This window comes from Tamandua tetradactyla, chromosome 11 (genome assembly GCF_023851605.1).
Source record: "Tamandua tetradactyla isolate mTamTet1 chromosome 11, mTamTet1.pri, whole genome shotgun sequence".
NCBI lineage: Eukaryota > Metazoa > Chordata > Mammalia > Pilosa > Myrmecophagidae > Tamandua > Tamandua tetradactyla.
The window spans coordinates 8935862-8961926 of record NC_135337.1 but is presented as its reverse complement, the minus strand read 5'-3'; the positions used below and the strand labels follow the sequence as shown (position 1 = coordinate 8961926).

At 40.2% G+C, this 26065-nt stretch overlaps 1 protein-coding gene and 1 long non-coding RNA gene across 4 annotated transcripts in view; one reads left to right on the top strand and one right to left on the bottom strand.

Annotated features, from left to right (window-relative positions):
- Positions 1 to 1659: 1659 nt before the first annotated feature.
- On the top strand, positions 1660 to 25497 carry LOC143649842 (uncharacterized). Of its 2 annotated transcripts, none has more exons than XR_013159209.1 (3): positions 1660 to 1755; positions 9372 to 9418; positions 23935 to 25497. It is a non-coding gene; the product is annotated as an uncharacterized LOC143649842 (long non-coding RNA). The 2 variants fall into 2 exon arrangements; XR_013159210.1 differs by lacking the exon at positions 23935 to 25497 and adding an exon at positions 12981 to 16902.
- The window catches only part of LOC143649839 (monocarboxylate transporter 1), a 70042-nt gene continuing 59117 nt past the window's right edge, over positions 15141 to 26065 (bottom strand). For both annotated transcript variants that reach the window (XM_077119864.1, XM_077119863.1), the window contains exons 4-6: positions 24070 to 24213; positions 19659 to 20525; positions 15141 to 16885 (exon numbers count right to left, since the gene is read on the bottom strand). In XM_077119864.1, the coding sequence (XP_076975979.1) occupies positions 16611 to 16885; positions 19659 to 20525; positions 24070 to 24213 (1286 nt within the window). In that variant the 3' untranslated portion in view covers positions 15141 to 16610. The remainder of the gene's footprint in view (positions 16886 to 19658; positions 20526 to 24069; positions 24214 to 26065) is intronic.

The window sequence follows — 26065 nt, the reverse complement described above, 5'->3', positions numbered from 1 at the left end:
GGGTTAGGACCTCAACATATTTTTGGGGGGTGGGGGGGAAATACAATTCAACCTGTAAGCCTGTCATCCCCATCTTACAGAGACAGGGAGGGGCAGGAGAGCTCCTTGGCTGGCTTGGGCTGGGACCCATGGACTGGTGGGCTCACTCACTGCCAGCCCCCCCTGCCCCCTCCACCCCTTACCCCTCCACCTCCATTGATTCCCAGGTTCCTGGCCCCCAACATCCTTCCACTCATGACACAGGGAGGGATAGGTGGAATTTAGAGAGGATGTGGATAAATGGGATTTTGCTGATGAGAGTGTGAGCTGGGAAACAATTTGACAGTACTTGTCAAATTTGCATTCCCCAGCATCTCACCTCCCATATACATATAAAAAAACCTTTCCTCCTTGTGAACCAGGAACCATGCAGAATGTGTACTTAGCACCACTGTTCACATGGCAAAGGAATGGAAACAAACCAATCATCTATCAGTAGGAGTATGGATAAATAAATTATGGACTATGGACACAAAACAGACAGCACACTGAGTATTTTATGTAGAGGGGATTGAGTGCAGGGAGTTCCTTAGAGGGACATTGGATGATGAAAGAAGACAAAGGGAGTGCTGAGACAATCCTGGGGAGAAAACGGCAGGAAACAGCTACAACCGGCAGGGCCAGGGAACACAAGGGAAGAGGAGGGTTTTGTAAACCCAGAAGCTTGGATCTACAGACCCATATGGGCTCAGACCTCTGGGGAGGGGACACCAGCCGTGGCTGCTGGTGCCTCTGAGAAGATGTTGGTTCTGGGAGTTGAGAAAGGAAGCAGGAACTTCACTGAAATGGATAAAATAGCAGGCAGTCCCTTCTCTCCAACTCCCACTCTCCAACTCCCACTTCTAATCTGTTTTCAGCTCCCCCTATTGGCAGAATGCCCCAAGGCACCAACTGATAACAGAAATGTGGTTTTCAGCGTCCCAGCCCCAGTATCACAGACCAGAGTTCAAACAGGTGAATTTGGACCCAAGAGACAGCAGGTCAGTAACTGGCACACATACCATGGAATATTATTTAGCAGCGAAAATAATGAGCAATGACTGCAGGTAATGACATAGCAGAGTCTTAGAAAGAATGCTGAGGAAAAGTTCCAGAAGACTATAACAAGGATATCATTTCTAAAAAGCTCAAAAACAAGCAAATCCACACAAATATATAATTTAGGCATATGCAACTATGTGATAAGATTGGTTTGTTCTTTTTTATAAAGTAAAGGAAAACGCAAAACTTAGGACAGCGGTTACTTCTGGTTGGGGGAGACAGGAGGGAATGGGGTGAAGACGGTTCAGTTCTGTCGGGTGGCAGGTTCCAGGGGTGTTGATTATGTTTCATAAGTAATATTTTGTTAAATATGTTCGTTTCTGTGCGTGGGATCACTTATTTTAAATGATAAGCGAGAAAATATTCAGAGGGAGTAAAGAAGGAAGGGAATCTAGGTTGGAGGAGGCCAGTTGGAATGGGGCTCTGGAGGAGGGGGTGCGCGGGTGCAGGCGGGGAGAGGGGGACACCGGGGTGGGGCGGCGGCACTGCAGGACCTCTCCCGCACACACGGGGGCGCCCGACGCTGCCACGTCGAGGCTGCGGGCGCCGGAACGGGGGTGGGGGTGGGAAGAGAGAGGACTTTTTGGGAAGGGAGCGTAGGGGAGGGAGCATCCTGTCTGTCCAGAGACTGGCCCTTCTCACGTAGCTTTCCGGTGCGGTCAGGCCTTGAAGAGGGTGAGTGTGAGGCGCTTCTGGCAGCTGGAAACGCTGGCTTTCGGCCCCTGCGGGATTCACGCACATATAAATGTCAAGGCTGTCTTGGGGGGGGGGGGGGGGGGGGGCGGGGGGGCGGAGATTGTTTGTTGTTGCTTGAGGAAGTGTGGGTGTGTGTTGGGCTGGGAGTGGCCATACTGGGTGTGGGGGTGTGGGTCTTTCCAGGGAAAGGTTGGGGAGTGTTTGCACTGGAGGTGGAGGTGGTGGCGCGAGCCCATGTTCCGGGCTCCAGCGGGTGGGGCTGGTAGCAACGAGGACGGATCCTGAAGCAAGATCCAGCAGGCCAAGCAGACTCGGACAGGTTTCCTGATTAGAGGCAGCCCGGGGTCTGGAAGGGCGGGATAAGTCTTTGCTGGTAGACAAATGGCTGGGGTACCTCTCAAGCTGTGGACCAGCAGGACTATGTGGGGGGCTTCCCCATGGGCCCACCAATTCCCAGGCCTCTCTGGTGGTGGTTCACCACCCAGCAAAGATCCACAGCAGTTGCCAAGCCCCAAGGCTGCCCAGTCCTACTCAAGGACCTACTATCACCAAGATTTGTCTACAGGAAACAGCTAAAGTCCTGTGACCCAAGAAATACCATTGGTTTTGGTTCAGATCAGAATTTTTTTTCCTTGAAAGCTTTGTGGGACAGTGGCAGGGAGCCGAGGTTTGGGGAGGGGGAGCAGCAATCACAGACCTTGGATGCTTCTCCCAGCTCCTGCATGGTCACCTGACAGCTATTTCACATGAATGAGCTCTGCAGGCTGTACCCAGGCCTGGTGTCTCAGCCCTGGATTTGGGGGCATTAGTATTGGAAATTAAACCCAGGAGGCAGCCTCAGGCCAGTAAGCTGAGACCCTGGACAAAGTCCCTGAGCAGGGGGAGGGGAAAGAGGGTTCTCAGATCCAGGTCGGTAGGGGGAATAGCAAGCTCAGGAGTCCTGGGATTCTAGAGCATGCTGGGGGCTAGAGTAGGACTCTGCAGTGCCTAGAAGACCCCCAGCTGGAGAGGGGAGGAGTATAAAAAAAGAGCCCAGAGAGCCCAGGATTCTCTGTTCCATTCCAGACTTCTCCCCAGCAGTGACCTGGGCTGCCCCTCAGCAGCCTGACCTCGTACACCCCATGTTTCCCAGGAGCTTCCACTCCTAAGCCCAAAAAGCCATGAGAAAAACAGGAGAGAAGAAATCTTTCCAGGCCGGAACTACTGCAGGGATAGGGGGACACTGGGAGCAGGGCCAAGTTGTTCATAAAGAAGGCATTTGACAGGATGCATGGGTGGTTCAGTAGTAGAATGCTTGCCTTCCATGCAGGAGACCCAGATTTGATTCCTGGACCATGCACCGCCCTCCCCGGCACTACCCACCACCCCCTAAAAAAAAAAGTTGGTGCCAGACAGCTGTGGGCTGGTTGACTTTCAGTTCAACAACCTATTAGCCATGTAACCTTTACATAAGCAACTTATCCTAGCTCAACCTCAGTTTCATTATCTGCAAAATGGGAACAATAATTTCACCTTGCAGAATTATGAACTTAGTATTACGAATTTAAAGGGCCTGATAAAAAGTAAATGCTCTATTGTTACTACTTTTCAGTGCTCAGACACCCTAAGATGGCCCCAGTCCTCTCACCTTTCTAAAAATCAGGCCTCTTTCTAGGGTCAGGCAAGAGCACCCTTCTAATCTGCCTGCACTAGTGTGATAGTGAATTGGTGAGAAGTTAATATGTCACCCAGTCAGCGATGGGTTAATGTCTTCCTGTTAAATGGAAACCTCCGGGAAAATGTTTTGGAGTCCAAGGAGTGAATCTGTTCCATGGCAGGCAGCAAGTACTGTGGGTGAAAGGGCAGGTGGGTCTCTCCTTGTTCCCTGGATTTTACAACAGCAGAACACAGAATTCTCAGACTGTCAGAACAGAAAGAGATCTTGGGTGGCTCCCTCTTCTAATAGGGTTTGAGGCCCAGAGGCCTTGTCTAAAGCCCCACTGAGGTTCTTTGCATCTTTCCTATCATGGGTGTGTGGAATCAAGGGCAGGTTCCTCTAGCCTGGGAGAGGAGAAAGGGTCTGAGTATAGCCTCTCTCTCCTTCCCACCTTCACCTTCTACCCCTGCTCGAGAGCCTCTTCGGTAATCCAGTTAAAACCCCCCCCGCCAAAAAAAACCCTTAAAGGGGCTAGAAGTCTCTTTGGTTCCTGGTACCTAATAGGTGCTAAATGAATGTTGGTGGAATTGAATTGCACAAGATTGATGAAAGAGCTTTCCGAGAACTCAGTTCAGAGGCAGGGAGTCTGTAGGTGGGTACCACCCTGGGATCAAGTGCCAGGAGTCAATAGGGACCCCACCCTGCTGGGAAGGCCTGCTGCCGAAACCTGGCAGTCACCCCAGGTTCCTCCCTGCCCCTCACCCCCACAATCTTCCTGCTGACTCTGCCTCCTCCTGAACTCCTTCAAATCTGTCCCACCTTTCCCCAATCCTTCTGGCCCAAAGTTGCATTATCATAAATCCTTATCTGCAGTCCTGCCTTCTTCCAGCCTGTTGTACAAACCTATCAAAGTGATAATTTCCAAAACCAAAATGATAATGTTTCTTCTACCTGCTCTCCAGGGCTCTCCGTTGCCTTTAGTATAAAGCTCAAATTCGTTAAAATCTCATATAAAGGCCCATGAGCTCTCTTTGGCCCTGCTTTCTTCTCCAACTTCACTTCTTACCCATCACTCTATGCACTGGTTGGACTGAACTTCTGTCCATTCCTGAAAATCCTTTCACTTTCCAGGGCTACAAAGGTCCCTCAAGGTGGAAATTATCATTGTCACTCACCTGTTTCCCCTTGCTTTATTTGGTTAATTTCCAGTTCTCCTTCAAGCCTTCACTGACCACCCTCCCAAATCTGGCCTACGTGTCGCCTCTCTGCTCTCACAACTCCCTGTGTTTCCCAGACTTTATGACACCATGTTATGTTTGCCACTTTATGCTTCTCCTGGAGTATACGCACTTCTTGAGTGTAGGGGCTTGTTTTGCTCCCTGCTGAAACTCCTAGGCTCAGCACAGTTCCTGCACATGGCAGGCATGTGGTAGTAATAAATATTAAAAGCCAACCATTCAGTGTATTTTGTGTGCCAGGAACTGTCCGTAGCATCTCCAGGCATGAGTGCAGTTAACATCTAGGTGCTGGCTAACCCGTCACATCCATTCCCAATCCTTCCAAAGCAGAAAGCTGAAAACTAACTTCCCAGACTGGCCCCTTCAACAGTGATGGATGCAGACTGAGTTCCAACAGTTAGATCCTCCCATAAGAGGTGGACGGTGGAAGTGAGGCAGAGGGCGCTGATGTGTTTTGTGTCCTGCGGTGGGGTCTGCTCTCTGGTGACCAGCCGGGGAGTCAGGAGACAGTTGCTGCAGCAGAGGAGGAGCAGCCTGCTACCTGTATCACCGCTGTGGCCGTGCATTCCAGAAATCGGCAGAACCAGTGGCAGCCTCAAGATGCCCTGCCTTCCTGCCCTGGCAGTAGTGGCAGATCCTCTGGAGACTCAGTCTTACCTTCTCCCCTGTCAGTAAGTGGGAGAGGCAGGCTTTGGACCCAGGTCTTTTTTAATCCATTGCCTCGGTCAAAAGTGTTAAGTAATGTGTGCCTGGCAAAATGTGACGTCCAAGTGGTCTCAGGCAGCAGGGCCAGCTCTTCTAAAGGGAGGCCCTGAGGCAGCGTTCCACAGGTGTACACCCCTTCCTAAGAAGGAGCAGCTCAGATTCCTGGCTTGGGTTAGCAAAAGTGGGGCTTGGGCAGGAAAGCTTCTCTGAGGCTGGTGCTAACCTGGATGGGACTCCCTAGCAGGGAAGCTGTCTGGGCTCCATGTCACCTCCCGTGGTCAGGCCAGGGTTTGCTGACCCAGGTCAGCAGTCACTGGAGACTTCAGCAATCAGTGCAAAACGAAAAAAGGCAAGTGGTGAGGTGGGGATATCAGCAGGCCCGTGGGCCAGGCCAACTTGGTGGCAGCACCATGGAGAATGTACAGTGGTGGTTTGGTCTTATCAGAACCTCGGAGCTGAACGGAGCTGGGGCGCCTGATAGGAGTGACCATTCATACCATCTGAAGCCATGCAGCAGGACATCAAGAAGTGACTTTGCAGAAAGAGTACCAGTAATCTGGACTGGAATGTTCCTTCTGCTCGCTGAGCACACTCCCTCCTTCTATAAAGGCTGGTAGAGCCATGGGGGTGGGGTGGGGGCAGGGATGGGGAAATCTAAAGTTGGTCAATGCTTCAAATGTTTAAATGACACCTCTATTTGAGGGTACTAAGCAAGGCTGCCAGGGGCCAGGGGCCACTCTCCTTTCCCTGGAAGTCTCCTATCATGCATTCACGCATTATTTTATTTTATCAAAAGAGGTGAGTGGTAAGGTGGGGGTGTCAGCAGGCCCGTGAATCAGGTAGCAGCACCTTGGAGAATGTGCAGTGGTTCGGTCTTGTCAGAACTTCTTGAATGGAACTGGGGAGTCTGACATCCAATGTATGTATCAGAATTCATAGGAAGTTAAAGCAGACACTCGGACTGAAAAATTCCTGACAGACAGCGCACTGCTTACATTATTTCCTATTAGGCAACTAGTGCTATAGGGGAGGCTAAAAGGTTACCTGGTGAGGAGAAAAATACATCAATTAAGTTTATCAGTACTTCAGGTATTTAAATGACACCAGTCTTTGGGTAACTACGTCGGAAGACACTGAAGAGGGCAGCCCCCTCTTCTGAACAGTTCCTCTGTTCTAGTCTTCATTCATTCATGCATGCGTTCAGTATTCTATAGTCAACAAATATTTGAGTGCTCTCACATACCAGGCATATTCAGATCATCAGTGATCTTGTCTCATGTAGCTTACACTCAGCGGGGGGTGGGGACACACACACATTTTTTGGAGTTTCCTGTTGACTAGTCCTCCTTTACATTATCTTTGAGCAGGTGTGATGCTTGAAGCTGTACATACCCCAGAAAAAGACAAGTTCTTAAATTTAACCCATTTCTATGAATGTAAAATCATTGTAATTAGGACCTTTAGATGAGGCTACTTCAGTTAAGACTTCATTCAGTATGGGTCTTAATCTTAGTACTTGTGTCCTTTATAAAAAAATGAAATCTACACAAAGAGCTGAAGCAAGAAGCTGAAATCAATGAAACTCAGAAGAGAAGGGAGACTATGTGGGAGAGGCAAAGATTGCTGGCAGCTGGTCTTTCAGGGGAAATATCATTACCTTGATGATGCTTTGATTTGGACATCTTCCCAGATTCTAACTGCAAATGAGAAAGTTCCCATTGCTTAACCCAAACCATTTCATGGTATTGCTTTGAGCTGCCTAGCAAACTAAAACAGCAGATAAATACCATCCTCTATGCCAGTGTGGGGGTGGGCAGTGGGGAGCTAATGCTTGAATTTCTATTTGGGAAGATGGAAATGTTTTGATAATGGATGGTAGTGGTGATAGCACAGCACTGTGCTACCGTAATCAACAGCTCTGAATTAAATATTTGAATGTAGCTAAAAGGGGAAAATTTTAGGTTGTATATATACTACTAGAATTTAAAAAATCCATGGACTTGCACACCACAGTGAATCCGAAGTTAAACCATGGACTATAGTTAATGGTACAATTATAAATAGTACAATTACAATGATAAAAATGTGCTTTCATCAATTGTAACTAATATAAGACAGGAGGTTATCAAGGGTCACGTGTACCAAGCTAAGGAGTATGGACTTTAGCCTTAGAAGTGATAGGATTAAGTTCATTTCTACGCTTATTGCTTTTGCTTTAAATTACAAAAGTGATTGTAGGCTTTTAAAAAAATGTTATAAAAGGTATGCTGAGATTTGGCTTTTTTAGAAATATTTAGGCAACAGGGTCGAGGTTGGATTGGAGGTGGGGCGTGAGAACAGAGGTAAAAAGACTATTAGAAAACAAGCCTATGGCAGAGAAAAAGAGGAATAGAAAAGACAGTAAATAAGTAGGATCTACATGTTTTGGCAACTGGTAAGGTATGTGGGAGTAGGAAACGGTAGGGAGGGGTTGGTACACAGGTAGTTTAGGAGCACTCCAAAGTACTTAGCTCAGAAAACCCCCTACTGGGCATGCAAGCCTGTGTTTTCCTCCTTAGTGCTGATTCTTAGCATTTGAGAGGAAGTAGTACTTGGAAGTTACCAGGAAAAGGGCTGTTACCAAGTCTCTGTAGTTTCTCTTCTGAAAATCATATACAAATAGCTTGATAGTAAAGCACTCAGGGCCTTTACTTTTAGCCTCAAGGTCTGTGTGTGTGTGTTTAGAGGAATGAGGACAAAAGAAGGATGAATTTCCTAATCCTTATAAATATACAGACTGTTAGCACACCAGGTGACTTAATCCCAGTCCAGTAGCTCTCCTGGCTTCTTAATGGCTGCTGGCCACTTCCTCGTGGGACTTGGCCAGAGTAAACTCAGGAAATGCGAACTTTTAATTCTGGAATCAGCAAAGCATATTAGCAAAGCAAATCTACAAGTGAAGAAATCACGTTATGAATTTCCAAGTCAAGGAAAAGGAATGTAAATTTGATTATGAATTATTGGGGGACTGGCGACCATTTTGCTCATTTTGGTGCAGGGCCAAGGTGATTGGTTTGGCTATTATTCACCTTTCAGGATTATCTAGGACTCTGGCCTCTTCTATTCTTGTATTTGTTTCCAAAGCTTCCATCCATCACAATCTTCGACAGTAACTGTTGCACTAACTACAGTACTGCCTTGGGCTCTTTGGACAATAGGGGAAATGCCTTGCTAGGTAGGATGAAGGCCTAGCTAATGGGTTAGTATTTTAAATTATGTCCACCTCTCTAAGAGTCTGCATAAATCAGACGATAGAAGGTATTGAAAGGCCTTTGTAAACTGATGATCTATACAAATTTTACCAGTTGTTCTTTATTCATGTTGTTCTAGTTGATGACTTAAATGATCCTTATACTTTGTTGCAGAAAGTTCAGGCGGATTCAGATTTAATTTTTAAAACTATGTGCTCAAAGTATTAACACTATTATATGCTCAATAGAATGTTGTCACATTTAATCCTCACAATTTTTTATGTCTATTTCATCAAAGAGGCTCAAAGAAATTAAGTAACCTGCTCAAGGATATACTTTTTGACCTTTTTAGGCCCTCTGAGAATGGGGTTAAGGGATTTTCCACATTACCCCACCATACACTTACTATAGTCTTCTCCACTAGACCAGAAGCTGTGAGAAATGTATTTTGTTCATTGCTCTATCCAGCAAATACAGCCAGACACATAGAAGATGGTCCCCCCACTCCCCCCCAAAAAAACTTCAGACGATCGAATTAATGAAGCTGCTCTTATATACACTGCTCTATTATGAAAACTGCTGTTTTCCTTACAACTTACGGTTCATTGTTTTCCCTGCTAGAACGTAAGATCATGGGAATACGTATTACTGGGCTGTGTTCACTGCTGGATTCTCAGAACCTAGAACAGTGTCTGGAACACAGTGAGGGTCCAATAAATATCTGTTGGTGAATGAACAAATTCACCCCTGTTGTTTTGTGACTTCAGTGTATTTTCTCTGATACAGATTTCAGTAAGATGATGTTTCAGAACAACCACAACACTGTGACATGGGTAAGTACTGAATGCACTGAGTTAAATATTCACTTGCAACTCAATGATGATTAGAAGGGTAAGCACCAAGAGCACGCACTCCACTCCACAGCCTCAGCCAATGGACATGCTGGATACACTCACCTCACTTTGAGAATGCAACTCTTGAAGATGCAGAAAAAAAACCTGCTTGTAACAATCATCAGCTTTACTTTCTTAAGCACAACCCTTCTAGATCAACTGTACTGTTTTTTTCCCTCTGTAAATCAGTATATGCTACACTAATTTTTTTAGTGTAAAAATAAGCACCACACAAATTTAGAATATGGGAAAATATAGGAAAAAATGTTACCATTCTTACAAAATTAGCATTTTTGTGTAATCCTTCTTTTTCCCAGGGTATGTGTACACACACACACACACACACACACACACAAGTTATTTGTGTGCTACTTTCTCACTTAACACTGTGCCATGTCTATAACATAAAGGCATCACAACTATTTAAGTTCATTTAAATAAATATTTAAGAATTTTTCAAAGAAATTGATAATTTCAATGTCATACTTTTCTTAAATTCTGAAATCTAAAATTCCTAGGGAAAAGAATACGATGTGAACTCACAGTGTTTAATATATATTTTGAAATTGCTTTCCATATTCAAACCAATTTACTTAGCAACCAACTGAAATTTTACAGCTAAAATCGTCTATCAATACAGTATGGAAAAATAAAAACCTCATTGAGTATTCAATTTGCATGTAAGAACATTGCTAGCATGGAGAACTTTAACCACGATTTCTCCTCATATAGAATTATCACAATTATTAAGGGGAAAAGTTTATATGCTACAAGGAGGGCATTTCCTCCCTATGGAAATAGTGTGTTAGAGCAGAAAGAATAAGGGCTTTGGGATTGAAATTCATCTTCTATATATATATGGAGCATCCACACGAGGTGTATATTTCAGCCATTCACTTACCACAGAAAGATCTTTATATTCTTAAGAATAAAAAGAGGATCTGAGCAAAAAAGGGGATTTGATCATTTAATATTCTTGTATTTAAGATTCACTCCCAAATCATCCTCTGCAAATAAGGCTCCCCTTGGGAAATCAAAAGATGTTCAAATTTTCCCATGCATTTTCTCTCTCTCTTTTTTTTTTTCAAATACAGGCATACCTAGGAGATACTGCGGGTTTGGTTACAGACCATTGCAATAAAATGATAATCACAATAAAGCAAGTCACAAATTTTCTGGTTTCCCAATGCATATAAAAGTTATATTTATACTATACTGTAGTCTATTAAGTGTGCAATAGCACTATGTCTAAAAAACAACATACATACCTTAATTTAAAAAATACTTTACTGCTAAAATATACTAGCCTTCATCTGAGCATTCAGTGAATTATAATCATTTTGCTGGTGGAGGATCTTGCCTCAATGTTGATGGCTGCTGATCAATCAGAGTGGTGGCTGCTGAAGTCTGGGGTGCTGTAGAAATTTCTTAAAATAAGATAGCAATTAAGTTTGCCACATGGATTGATTCTTCCTTTCATGAAAGATTTCTCTGTCGCATGCCAAATGGTTTGATAGCATTTTATCCAAAGAACTTCTTTAAGAACTGGAATCAATCCTCTCAAACTCTGGTACTGCTTTATCAACTAAGTTTATATAATGTTTTAAATCCTTTGTTGTCACTTCAGCAATGTTCACCAGTAGTAGATTCCATCTCAAGAAACCATTTTCTTTGCTTAGCCATAAGCATCATCTCCTCACTGTTTTATCCAGAGATTGCAGCAATTCAGTCACATCTTCAGGTTCCACTTCTACTTCTAGCTCTCTTGCTATTTCCACCATACTTGCAGTTACTTCTTTCACTAAAGTCCTGAACCCCTCAAAACCATCCATAAGGTTGGAATCAACTTCTTTCAAACTCCTGTTTATGTTGATACTTTTACCTTCTCCCATGAATATTCTTAATGGCATCTAGAATGTTTTGACTCCTTTCCAGGTTTTTAATTTACTTTGCCCAGATTCATCAAAGAAATCACTATCTATGGCCAACTATAGCCTTATGAAATATATTTCTTCAATAATAACTATTTGAAGTCAATGTCTCCTTGATCCATGGGCTGCAGATGGATGTTGTGTTAGCAGGCATGAAAACATTAATCTTGTTTTACATCTTTATCAGAGCTCTTGGGTGACTCATTACCAATGAGCAGTAATGTTTTGAAAGTGGTAGGTTTTAACCTAAGATATTCAATAAACTATGTTGTAAATAGGTGTGCTATCATCTAGGCTTTGTTGTTCCATTTATAGAACATAGAATAGATTTCACATTAATCTTAAGGATCCTAGACTTTTTGGAATGGCAAATGAGCACTGGCTTCAACTTAGCCACCACCTGCATTAGATCCTAGCAAGTGTCAGCTAATCCTCTGAAGCTTTGAAGCCAGGCATTAATTTCTCTATACCTATGAAAGTCCTAGATGGCACCTTCTTCCAATATAAAGTTTTTCATCTCTATTGAGAATCTGTTGTTTAGTGTAGCCACCTTCACCAATTATATTAGTTAGATGTTCTGGATGATAACTTGTCACAGCTTCTACACCAGCACTTGCTGCTTCAATATGCACTTTTATGTTATGGAGACGACAATGTTATGAACCACCCTCTGCCAGCTTTACACTTTTCTTCTGCATCTTCCTCACCTCTCTCAGCCTTCACAAAACTGAAGAGTTAGGGCCTTGTTCTAGATTAGGCTTTGGCTCAAGGGAATGTTGAAGCTGGCTTAATCTTCTATCCAGATAACTTAAATTTTCTCCATTATCAGCAATAAGGCTGCTTAGCTTTCTTATCATTCATGTACTCACTGGAGTAGCACTTTTAATTCCCTTCAAGAACTTTTCCTTTGCATTCACAACTTGGCCAACTGGCACAACAGGGCTAGCTTTCAGCCTATCTCTGCTTTTGACATGCTCTCCTCACTAGGCTTAATAATTTCTAGCTTGATTTAAAGTGAGAGATGCGTGACTCTTCATTTTGAACACTTTGAGGCCACTGTAGGGTTATTAACTGGCCTAATTTCAATATTGCTATGTCCCAGGGAATAAGGAGGCCTGAGAAGAGGGGGAAAGATAGGGGGATCAACAATTGGTGGAGCAGCCAAAACACAAAACATTAACTTCGCCCTATTATGTGGGCGCAGTTCTAGGAGCCTTAAAATACTTAAAGTAGTAACATCAAACACCACAGATCACCATAGCAGATGTAATAATAAAGAAGTTTGAAATATTGAAAGAATTAGTAAAACGTAACACAGAGACATGAAGTGGTCACATGCTATTGGGAAAATGGCACCAACAGACTTGCTTGCTGCAGGGTTGCCACAGACCTTCAATTTGTAGAAGGTGCCACTGCTTTAAAGCACAATAAAGCAAAGCACAATGAGATGAGGTACGCCTGTAGTCAGATGCTGACACATATTAAGCACTTACGTAAAACAAGTTGTCACATATCAATTGACCTTCACGACAAACCTTGGGTGGGTAGTAATTATTATTAATACCTTACAGAAGAAAAACAGCTGAAGCCAAGGGAGGCAATTTGAACCTAGACGGTCTGCACTGCTACCAGCCACTGCTGGGATTCCTCTGCTAGTCATCACAGTCTCCTCCAGACCCGTCAGGATAAAAGTCAGCAAATATCAAGTACATTTATGGTATTCAACTGAGGAGAAAGATACTCTACACATGTGCATGCTGCTCTCATTTGAATGATTTTGTCACTATGGTTCTGACTGAACGGGGGAAAGTATGATTGTACCTATAGCCCTAAAGCTAGAACACATTTCAGGAGTGATGGACTTGAATCCCCCTCAGATGTTTCTAAACTCTAAAGCAAACTGGCCTAATTGCTCACATTTGGGCAAGCCAGGCAAACTTAGATTGTCACTTCCTGTCAAGTTCTGAAATGGTTTTCATGGTTACACAAGTCTAGTCTCTTCAGTCTTTTTCTTTAGGTCTTCTACACAAGTGCCTCACTTGATTATTAAAACAAGCCAGGTCGCAAAGGTGGAAATTTACTGTTTACCTTTCCTCATCTTCCCAAGCAAAAGTGGGGTAGGGGACACAATTGTACTAATTATTAAGTTTATTATATGTGAACCATTGGCTAGGGAAGGAAAAACCCAGACATTTGGAGCTAAAACATATAAACCAATATCCAATTAATCAATGTGAAATTAAATATAATAAAAATATTGGTTCATTCAAAAATATTAAACAGACCCCACTCAAATTTTTTTCCTTTTTTTAAATATAGGGTAAACAATTTTAGTATTAATAACAATTTAAAAGAATAACATACATATCTATGGTACATTAATATCAAATTCAGACAACCCAAGAATCCAGAGGACTGTTCATCAAGGTGACTAAATTAGTGTTTTAAAACTCCTTTGAATTTTCCAGTTTTATGATCATCCTTTCCTGAATAAGTTTTGTGCAAACTCTATTTATCTTGGCTAGTTAAGATAATGTAAATTCACAATAGACTTGCATATAAGCTGATAATAAAGTCTTGTTATGTTACCATGATCCAACCTATCAATTTCTTAAATAATTTTTCCAGCGTTGACCTGTGAACCTGTTTCAGAGTATATTCTTGAACAGTCAGTCCCGAGCCTGCTTGGGTATTGCAAGTACTTAGGAGCTGTTGTTATTCCTCTCTGTGACTTATGGAGGATGGGGGACAGAGAAAAGGCAAAGATAGGCAGTTGCTCTGTCTATAACCTATTTTCCCAAAATAGCCACTGAAATCATGTGAACTGGGTATGGAAAAATGAACTAAGGGACTGGATCAGAAAGCTAAGCTACTTCCAGTATTGTCTTGCAATACAGAGAGAATTAGCTGATTGTTAATAAGGAAGAGATGGCAGAGTAGGCCTCTGTTAGGTTCCAGTCTTGGCCCTACTACCAAAATTGATTTTGAATAAATCCCTTAAGCCTGTGTCTTCAGTGATCAAAAGTCAGGGTTGTACTGGATGATCTAAAGTTTATTCCAGCTTCAAAACAGCTATTAACACTTGCTTTCGAATACAGCAACATGAGAAGCCTTCCTTCTGTGTACCACAAACTCCTCACTCCATTAACCCAAGTTAACTACTAATCAGACATTAAGTTGGGTCTTTTGTGTGGATGTAGTTTCAAAAGTTAGGATGGGAGATAAAATTCTTTACACCTGCTTTGTGCTTTACTATCCTCCCCTTTCCCCAAAACACACTCCTTTACTTGCATCATCTCACTGATAGTAATACTCATTTTTATAGAAGGGGAAAGAGACACAGAGGTTATGGACTCGAGCACATGGAAAATGGCAGCACCCAAACTGGAGCCAAGGCTGCCAACTCACAGCAGGATTCTCCCCCTAAAATTCCTCTTCCATCTGTCATGACACTTAGGCATTCTTCAGAAGGAATTTTCCATTGTGTTTTCTACCTGTTAAGATTAACTTCCTGGATTCTCTCATCTCAAGAGAGATGGTTTCAAAATTCCTCTCCTACTTGCCTTAAAACACGTAGGACAGGAGGAAAAGAAAGCCACATACACAAATCCCAAGGCACATAAGGTGGATGATTTCATTTAATATTAGAATGGGTCAAATTGAAATTTGATAACGACAGTGAAGACACAGCAATATTTTCCTGAAGAAAATAAACATTTGGATAAGAAAAATTAAAAAAAGAACAAAAACTTTATTTGGAAAAGCCAGCCTTTTACACAAGATTTTTTTTTCCCTATACTTTCACTCCATAAACTACAATGATATTTTAAATTCAGGGAATATAATTCATTGAATGTCTATCAATATCTTCTTGCCTCAATTTAAAAGATATTAGCTTAAAAATATTTACAGTTTTCTTTCTGGTCTGCCCTCCCTCCTATCTTTATACTGAACCCCTTTCTCTATTTTTCAGCAGGTAAAGAGGCTCACACAATCTTCAGCTTTGTATGAGGGCAAGAATGTGTCCAATGATTCTAAACACAACATAATTTTCTTTAAGGAATTCTCAGAAAAAAATGATTTATTTATTGAACCTAAGCACATTCAGCAGCTTCCATCCCAATCTTATCCTTACTGGTTTTCTTGGAGCTAAATTATCTCTGACCCTGTTTAATTTGCAAATAAAAAAAAAAGACTGAATATCTCATACAGAGCTTTTAAAGTTAGAAGCAGATGTAAGTGGAATCATTATGAATCAAAGGGGAAATTTTTCAGAGGAGAAAAGATTCCAATAGTCTCACAGTTTGCAGTTTTGGAAAAAATAAGCTGAATGCAGCTTGTGTTTGAAATATGTCTAAATTTAATTAGATGTGATATGTTTACTAAGGAGGCACAAATAGATCTAGATTTTAAAACTAAGTTTTGTGGTGAGAAAAATAAATACCAGTCTTTGTATAACCACTCAAAATGGGGAGCAAAAGCAGTAATTTAATAAAAACAACTCTCAAGCACTTGACTTCTAATAAGCATCCCAGGAAAAGGAACCTGAGAAGTGTCAAAGAGCACAATGTGGGTGGAGCAGCCAAGATGTTTCCAAAGTTTTATGCTTTAAATTTCCTAAATATATAGCTATCAGGCACACATGCCAGGCAACTATTGATGCTTGGAAAATATTTTAGTCATTATTTTATAAAATCAACTTTCAACCAAGATTTCTATCCATAAATCAGTGACAATGTCTGGCAATGTATTACATATAACAAAGGAGCAAGATTACTTTTAAATTTTAGATTTGCCCTCAAACAGGTTAGTTATTATTTCTCCTTTTACTGTGACACTGAAAATAGAAATTCAGCAGATGGTTCAAAAAGTTAAGGCTCCCTAAAGAGGTCTAAAGACTAAAACTTAAGGCACATATCTTCATGACACTGTTAAAAGCTAAAATCAAAATCAAAAACAAAAAACTACTTCCTTCCCTCATCTTTTACCAACCACTCTCTCTCCAAAGGATATGACATTTTAAATTCAGGCTACTACTGGTAAAGAGTGAAACAAAAATTCCATCGATGAACACCTGGTATGATTTCCACACAAATGTCCACTGTCTGCAGTTGAGCACCACTGGGAGAATACAGGCCAGCAGAATATTTTCATATATCTTGGGTCATAAGCTGCTCTATTGACCACTCAGCACCATGGGCTCAGACTGGAATCTCCTCCTCTTTGGGGCCTCCTTCTGTACCTTTCTGCTCCTGGGATTCTGCTGTTTTAACTTCTTTCGGCTTTTCAACAACGTCTATATTGGTCTCCTCCTCTTTACTTTCCATTTTTTGCTTCTCTTCTGCCTTCTGTTCTTTTGCCAAAAGCCGATAATTAATGCCCATGCCAATGAAGAGATAGATGCCTGCGACAATAAGGATCACGCCGCATGCCCAGTATGTGTATTTGTAGTTTCCATAAATGTCATTGAGACGACCTAATGATAAAAAAACACCAAGTTATGTGGGTAAAAGTCAACAAGTGTACCATTTCCAAATAAAGCCCAAGGATTCACTCAGAAAGAAGCTGTCGATCTAATTTTCAAAAACTCACAAATGAGTCTAAAGAGGAATTGTTAGAAAAACAACTGCTCTTTTGTTTATAATGTCACTGATTTTGGATGGCTTTGTATATTTATTTTTAGAACTTGAAAATTAAATCTTGGCAAATTTGAATTGGGATAGACCTAAATTACCTAGAATCAATTCCTCTCATTACACAGTGGAAAACATTGTTACTCAAAAGAGTTTTAAGAGTCTTGCCCAAGGCTGTAGAGCTATTTCAGTTTCCCAGGCCAATGCTCTTTCTCTAACATCAGTATTTCCCAAAGAATGTTCCTGTAACCTTTTCCATCTGCTAAAAAATTAACCGACAGCAACACTTTATCACTGTTCTAAGCACTTTATCCTCATGATCGGCAGATTCTATCATCATGCCTATGGTTCAGAAGCACAGAGAGGTGAGACAACTTGTATAAGGTCACAAAGCTAGTAAGCTTAGATTTAAATCCATGAAGTCTGACTTCAGAGCTGGTATCCTCAACCACTGCGCTACAGGATATCACTGTAATGTTTCAAAAGTCAAATAAATTTGGGAAATGGCATATCATATTTTCTCTTAAAGATTCGCAGTGCACATTGGCATATTAAAGGCTTTGTGATGTTCGACAGTAAAGAAACCTATTTAACTTGTTTCCAAACTTTTTGGTCATGAAACCATTCCTATAAGTAAAATGTTTCAGCAATTCACTGAACTAGTATTAGTATCTCAAGGAATAAACTTTGGAAAATCTACTCTGCCCCCATAAAGGACTTACATGTAACAGATTCAAATTTGATTCCATATGATTTTCAAACTCGGCATTATTCATCCAGCACTATGTGCTGAGCTCCTGTCATTCACCAGACACTGTCTATACTAGGACCTGAGAATAAGGGTGAGCAAAGGAGATACTATCCACAGCTCAGTGGAGAAGAGAGATGTAACTCAAATAATTACCAAACTGTTACAAGTGTACAAGGAAAGGTTTGAGAGCAGAGAATAGGGGATAGGACTAGTGAATGGGGTCAAGAAGGCCTATTGTAAAGTGCCAACCAAGCCAAGACTTAAAGGAATATAGGAATTTAAGTAGTGAAAAGGCTTAGGAAAAGAATCCAGGCAGAGAGAATAGCAAGCGCACAGGTGCTGTGGTGGGAGGGAGTATGGTGTGTGTGAGGGAACAGAAGAAGGGCAGGGTTGCTGGAGCAGGGAAAGCAAAAAGCAAGTATTAGGAAACGAGGCAGGTGGGGCAAGCCATGCAGGGCATGTTAGAGAATTCGACCTTCATCTGAAGAGCAAAGGAAAACAACTAGAGAGTTTAATGAGCTGGGATATTAGACTGGCATTTGCAAAGATCATTTTGCCTGTTGGGTACAAAACAGATTGAAGGCTGGCTAGAATGGCTGTCCAGTTAAGAGGGTACTGGAGCAGCCCAGCTAAGAGAGGGAAACTGGATGAGGGTGGTAGTTACAGTGGAGAAAAGTGGGCAGAATAGTGATTTAGGTGTAAACTGACAGGACTTGGAAATTCATTGAATAGATAGGAGGCAGGAAAGCAATGTAAAGACAGTTTGGGCTTTCTTTTATGTATCTACTCATTCACTCCCTATATCTTAATTCCAAAAGTATGATCACATCCAGAAGGAGGATCAAATTCTTTTTTCTTTTTATTATATGTTATCAACTGAGTTATTAATTTAAAATATGAAGTGCTATGGATTCAACTGTGTCCCCCAAGATATATATTCAAGTCCTAACCCCCGGTCTGGCGGATGTGATATAATCAGATTAGGATCTTTGAATGTGTCATTAGTTAAGTTAATGCCAAACTGGATTAGGGTAAGTCCTCATGACACAGAAAGAGAGGAGGAGGGACAGCCCCGTGACAGAGGGAGAAGGCCAGTTGTGCTGCCACAAGCCGAGGAGTGCCATGGGTTGCTGGCTATCCACCAGAAGCTGGAGGAGAAGCATGGAATGGACTGTCCTGTAAGAGGAAGCATGGTCCTGCCAGCACCTTGATTTTAGACTTCTAACCTCCAGAGCTATCAAACAATAAATTTCTGTTGTCTTTAGCCATCGGTTTCTGGTGCTTTGTTACAGCAGCCTCAGAAAACAAAGTAATGAACTATATGGTTACCTTAGAAATATTCCCCAAATTGTATACTCACTAGCTATGTGGTCTTGGGCAAATTATTTCACCTATATAAGCTGCTATTTTCTCATTATAGAGTGGGGACTATGACAGTACTACATTTTGTAGACCTATAAGATACGACAGGATATGTAAATGGGCAGGACAATCCCTGGTATACTGTGAGCCTTTATACCATAGCTATTCTTGTTTCAAATATTACCTGTGAAGACTAACTCCATGATTAGAATGGAATCACCACCAGTGCCACAAAGGTGGAGTTGTACATTACTTTTCTACAATGTACATATTAGTTTTATGAAGAGAAAAAATGGTTTTTAAAAACCACTGAAGTTTGTAATAATTTTTGACTCCCCTTTCAGCTTGATGCTTCAATTTAATGCAGCAATGAGGATACAAAATGGAAGAAGACTTGCTCTCTGCCATGAAGCACCTCACTAATCTCTGCTTTCTACCACTTTCCCTATCTTTATACCCATCATATGATAACAGAACCACAGAGGTAGGGAGACATACTATACCTAAAAGTGGTGGCCCCAGGAGGACAGGACAGCATTCCACAATGGTCACCAATCCCACAGCGCTGGAGAATCTCTGGGGTCCAACAAGGTCCATCAGTGTTTCAAATAATACCGAGCTGAGCCACCCAAATGCAAATCCAAAGACTCCCGCATAGATACAGAACCCAACATAGCTTGTAGATAAAGGTGCTAGCATATGACATGCTCCATTTGCAATAATAGAAGCTGCAAAAAAATACTGAACTCGAGGTCTTATCCACTTTGTGTTGGCTACAAGACCCATGGAAGGTCTGGCTACCATGTCAACAAAAGCCAGAATGGATAGAAGGAAGGCTGACTTTTCACTAGAGAAATGCTGACTCTTGCCATAATTACTAAGAAAGACTAAAGGTGTAAACAGTCCAAAAAACATAAGCACATTACCAGAGAGGTATAGCAAAAAGCCTCTATGGCGGAACAGGGATAAGTCCAGGAATTTGTTAATTGTTTGGAACACTGATTGTTTCTTCTCTTTGGGGTTTCCTCCAATAAGATCTGTATTTGCATCACCTGCACCTTTCCTTGCATCATATTTTCCAGCTTCCTGAGGGAATCCTTTAGACCTATTTTTTCCTGCCTTGCTTGGCTTGGGCCCTATTGGTCGCATCAGGGATCCAGCTACACAGCAGTTTAGTAGTAAACCCCCAAGAATTAGGAAGCTTCCTCTCCAGCCAAAGATACCAAAGAAAGCCTGGTTGAGGGGGGCCAGGGTAGAGAGGAACACAGGGCTGCCTGCCATAGCCAGTCCATTTGCCAGTGGTCTTCTCTTGTAGAAATACTTGCCAATCATGGTCAGAGCTGGATTCAAGTTGAAGGCAAGTCCAAGGCCTGGAGAGGGGGAAAAAAACAATCATACACTGTAACAATTACTTAACCAGGCAAAGAAACTAATATAAGAGGTATAAATAATGGAAAGGAGACAAAAATCATCATTATTAGAGAGGCTGTACTGTAGAGTGTTTTAAGTGTTGGTTCTAAAACCAGACTACAAGGGTTGAAATCTCAGTATTACCACTCACAGGCTGTGTCATCTCAGACATGATCTTCCTGTGACTGTTTCCTATTATATAAAATGGACACAAAATACTGTGGTGAGGAACAAAAGACTCCATCCATGTAAAGCACTTATAACAGTACCTGGCTTGTAGTAAGCACCCAATAAATAACTATTTGTCAAACCTAACAAAATCACCACTAGAATATCGTAAAGTAGACAGTCAACAAAACATTAAAATATTACAATGGAAAATGTTAATACAAAATTCTCCCTTTCACTGTATTTCACTATAGCAGATAAAACTAAAAGTTTCATGTGATTTATATGGCTAAAATTGTGAACCATTCCTGAGGGGTCCGAGAATTAAATATGACAGACAAAATTTTTAGATAACAAAACACAACACTGTCAAGATGTCAATGCTTCCCAAATAAATGCCATAGTGTTATGCAATTTCAATGAAGATGTCAGTGGATTTTATTTTGGGATGAGGTAAATGACTTAAATATATTTAGAGAACAAGTACATGGGAATCACCAGGAAATTTCTGGTGATCAGTAGGGGGAGTCGGACCAACCCTAACATATTTAATGCACGTCTAAAAGTTACAATCATTAGTACAGTATGACCCTGACTCAGCAATAGATGAATACTCATCAACAAAAGTAGAAGAGACCTAAAATATATCCAAATATTGCATGTAGGATGAAAGTAACATTTAAATTAATGGATAAAGAATAACTTAATAAATAGTGCTAATATAAATAAATACTCAAAAGAGCTTCCTAAATTCTCTCCTGGCACTCCTCTTCCTCCCCACCATCTATACTTAGGCCTGACCCAGTGCTTAAATCACCAGAGTAGGCCACTTCCCTATTTCAAACCCGCTAATTGCTTCCTATCTACCACCTTTACCATACCTCCCTACCTGACCTCCTACCAGATCATTCTCATGTGTTAAGCATGCAGCTGATGTAGGGGATAGGCTCCCCTAAGTTTTCACTAAGTTGGTTCCAAGCTGCCATTCGAGTCTCTACTTAAAGCCATCTCTTCAGTGAGCCCTTACCTTTGGTGAATGGCTGACTCAATGCTTCATTCTAAGGTTTTGTGTAGTATTTATTACTACCTGATATATTCATTTATTTGTGAGTCTTACTGTCTGCCTCCTCCTATTAAAGAGGATTTTGCCTGACATGTTGTTCTATCCCCAAACCACCTAGAACAAGGTTGGGCATACATATTGTTATTATTTAATAAATATCTGATGAATGAATCAGTAAAACAGCAAATGACCAAACTGACTAACCATGTGAGAACAAAAGCTATATTTATTCTTTCTCATTTTATGCCTAATGATTTTATCCATCCTGAATTTTTAAGTGTAAAAATAAAGGGTACTCCAGAACATCAGCTAGTTCCATCTGCCTACTCCATATTATCGACAGTCCATTCCAACATGAAAAGGTTAGAATGAGCATAGCCCAAATACCCCTAAAGAGTGGGAGAAAAACCAAAGATTGTGGCGGAGTTATACAGAGAAGATAGAGCTTAACAAACGAGCCTGATTGCTTAATCATTATATTGATATTTCTTTTAGTCTCTAATATCTTAGAGCAGCTAGAAGTAAAAAACCTAAAATTGTGTAATTGTAACCCATACCAAACTTTGAAATCTATTCTACAACTAACTTTTGCAATATGTTTTGAAATTTATTGTTTTTTTTTGTAGATCTGTTATTTTTCATAAAAAAGAAAAGAGTTGATTGTGATGGTAAATGCACAGCTATATGAAAAAAATCTATGATGTTAAAAATGAATAAAATGTGTTTATAATTCCACAATAAAAAAAAAATACAAGTTCATAATATAAAACTGAAAATCTAACCAAATATATCTTCTAAGGAGTAGAAAAAATGTTCAAAATAAATATACAAACCATCGTACCCCCCAAAATATAAAAAATAAAAATAAAGGGTACTAAAAGGTAAAGTAGGGAAATAATCTCATAATTTGGAGTGGGGAACAATTTCTAAGAATTATATTCAAGACAGAAACCATAAAAGACTGAGGGTTTTGAATTCCTGACAATTTTAAATGTTTATGAGTGAAAAGAGTAAAAAATGACTAAATTAATAACTTTTTCAAACAAATTTAAACAGCAAAAAATTAACTGGGAAAAATAACTAATGAAAAGGGGTAATAATCTAATGTATAAAGTTTTACACATTATTCTTATATCAGTAAGAAAATGAATATGCAGAAATTGCCAGTAGGAATTTCAAAAAACATATATAGCCCAAAAACATATTAAAAGCATTTACCTTACTAATAAAAGAGATACAAATTAAAACCGAGATACTGTTCACCCGTTAAATTGGCAATGATTAAAAAGGCAATATCCAACTGTTGGCAAGGGTATCTTCTCTCATATACTGTGGGTAGAACTATAAATGAGCATAATGTATCTGGAGGGCAATTTAGCTTTTATGTATTTTTAAAACAGCAATTCTCCCTCTACAAATTTATTCCAAGAGAATATTCATGTTCACAAAAGACTATCCACAAAATATTATTTATTAATAGGTAAAAAAAAGGGTTTTAAAACCTAAATATTAAAATAATAAGAAACTGGTTAAACAAAAAGATGTTATACCCATTCAGTGGAATAACACATAAAAATGTTATGTTATTTAATTGAGAATATTTAATGACATGGAAAGATCTTCATGATATATTAAGTAAAAAGAAAAATGGTTAGAAAACATGATAAATAATCTGATCCCTTTTTATTCTGAAAAAAAAAGGTTATATGTTTGTGCATAGAAAAGCATACAGAAGGATATGCATCAAAACGCTTATCATGCTGTTCTCTGGATTGTTATGAGTAATCTTTATTATATTCAACAGCACCTCATTACCTTGATTTGGCTTTTTTTTAAAAGGGAAATTATCAAGTATATTCTCTACTCCTCGAAAATGTACCTTGACATTCTACCAGATAATCCTTGCTTTATGTGTAATATTCTTTTTTGCTCCAACAGAAGCCTATTTCCTCTTGGGAGGAAAAGGTAATGAGAGAAGAACAATAACAAGTTGCCAGGCACATTTTATCTATCATAACTATATTCTAGGACTAAGAATGCAACTAATCTGTTTAACAATAAACCCTTGTATATGCAATCTCTTTATAAGTTTGCTTTCCTAATACTAATTTAATAATAATTTCCTAATTTATCTACAGCTCTTCAAAATGATAATCCAGTAATTTCTATAAGGAAGCAGTTTCACCCAAATGAGTTAGTTAACAGATGGCTGCATGTGTTAACAAATAGCCAGCAATAAATTTATGCTTGAAAATGAATCAGTACCAGCTCACCTCCAATGACTCCAACACACAAGTAAAGTTCCTGGACAGTGTTACAGAAGGAAGCTGCAATCAAGCCACAGCCTGACAAGCAGCCACCAGCAATCATGATTGGGCGGCTGCCATATTTATTCACCAGGACACTGCTGATAGGGCCTACGGAGAAAACCAAAAATTGAGTAATATAGAGGAAAATAACCTATCTCCTCATGTCTACACAGGCATTAATGACACTGAGTAGCAAGTCCTCCAAAATAAACAAAGGGCAATTATAAAGAATACTGCTTTTTATACTTATTTCATAGTTACAGACATGTGTACTATAAAATAAAGATGCTAGAAAACATCATTGACTGTGTGTCTTCTACATCTAGAAATACTGGTGGAATTTCACTAAAATATAAAAGATCCTAGTCTTAGTCTTTGTCTAATATAGAAGGCTGGAAACACCTTGGAAATGGATATTCATAGGTTTCTTCATGTATCTAGGATACAATCAACATAGGTTTAGTAAATTTTAAGTTTTGAACAGGCATTTGGAGCAAAGATACACTGATATGATAAAATGTCTGAACACATCTGAATAAGGCTTCTTATTTTAGAGCATTATTGACACATGATCATAAATGTGGTTGGTACTGCATTTGAAAAAAAAAGATTGGAACCTGCCCATGCCAAAAAAAAGAAACAACAAAGACAAAAATACATAGCCATTTCTTCCAAGTTTAAGTAGTTTCGTAATTAAGGCATCTTCTCTATTTCAAAAAAAAGAAACAAAAACCCCAGGCTTGAACTTGTTAAATTGTGACCTGATGTTCCCATATGAAACAGTATTTTAAATGATGTTATGTAAACAACTTATTTTGTACATGTCGTTTACAACATGCCAATAAAAACAGAAGGAAAAAAAATGATGAACCTAATTTAGGAAGCAGCTGAAATGCTTGTACGGCTCCTAACATCACGAAGAACAAGGTGGAGATTTTACTCCATTTTTGAATTCTAACACTGAAAATGCTTTACCTGAGACTTTTATTTTTATTCAGGTTAGCATGATGTATTTTAATTTTCCAAAAGAATAAAGCAATCTATATTTATGTTTACATCTCAAGAGTCTAGCAGAGAGCAATGAGAAAAACCAGTTGTGCACATGTCATTTTCTGATTTGCTTTTATTTAGCTGAATGATACTTCAAATGGAGTAAATCAGGGCTCCTCACAGAATACTACAGTGAAATAAACAGAGCAAGAGTTACCTGTGTTATCTAAAACGAAACACAAAGCTTCAAGAGAAAACATTTCAAATACCTCCCTAGATAGGACTTAAAAGAAAAAACAAAACAAGGTTGCCTAATACAGAGCCTTTGGCTGCTTAGTGAAAGTTAAAATAGCAGGCCTTATGGTTGGTTCCTCAAAAAGTTAAACACAAACTACCATATGACCTGACAATCCCACTTCTAGATATGTAACCAAAAGAATTGGGGCTTGGGCTTGTAAACCAATGTTCCTAGCTGCATTATTCACAATAGCCAAAAGGTGGAAGCAACTCAAAAGTCCATCAGCAGATGAATAGATAAAAATATGGTACATACACATAAAGGAACACTGTCAGCCTTAAAAAGGAATAAAGTTCTGATACATGCTGCTTAAAGACATTATGTTGAGTGAAATAAGTCAGAAACAAAAGGACAGATATTATATAATTCCACCTATATGAAAGAGCTAGAATATGTAAACTCATAGAGGCAGACAAGTAGAGTACAGGTTATGGGGGTGGGGGCATGGGGAATGGGAAGTTAAAGCATAACGGATATAGGGTTTCTATTGGGGGTAATGGGAAAGGTCTGATAATGGACGGGGTAAAAGTGGCACAACACTGTGAATGTGATTAATCCCACTGACTGGTATGCGTGTGAGTGGCTGAGATGGTAAAGTTTATGTTGTATATGTTTCCACAATTAAAAAAAACAAAAACAAGAAAGAGCAACTAAATGTCATTTGCATGACAA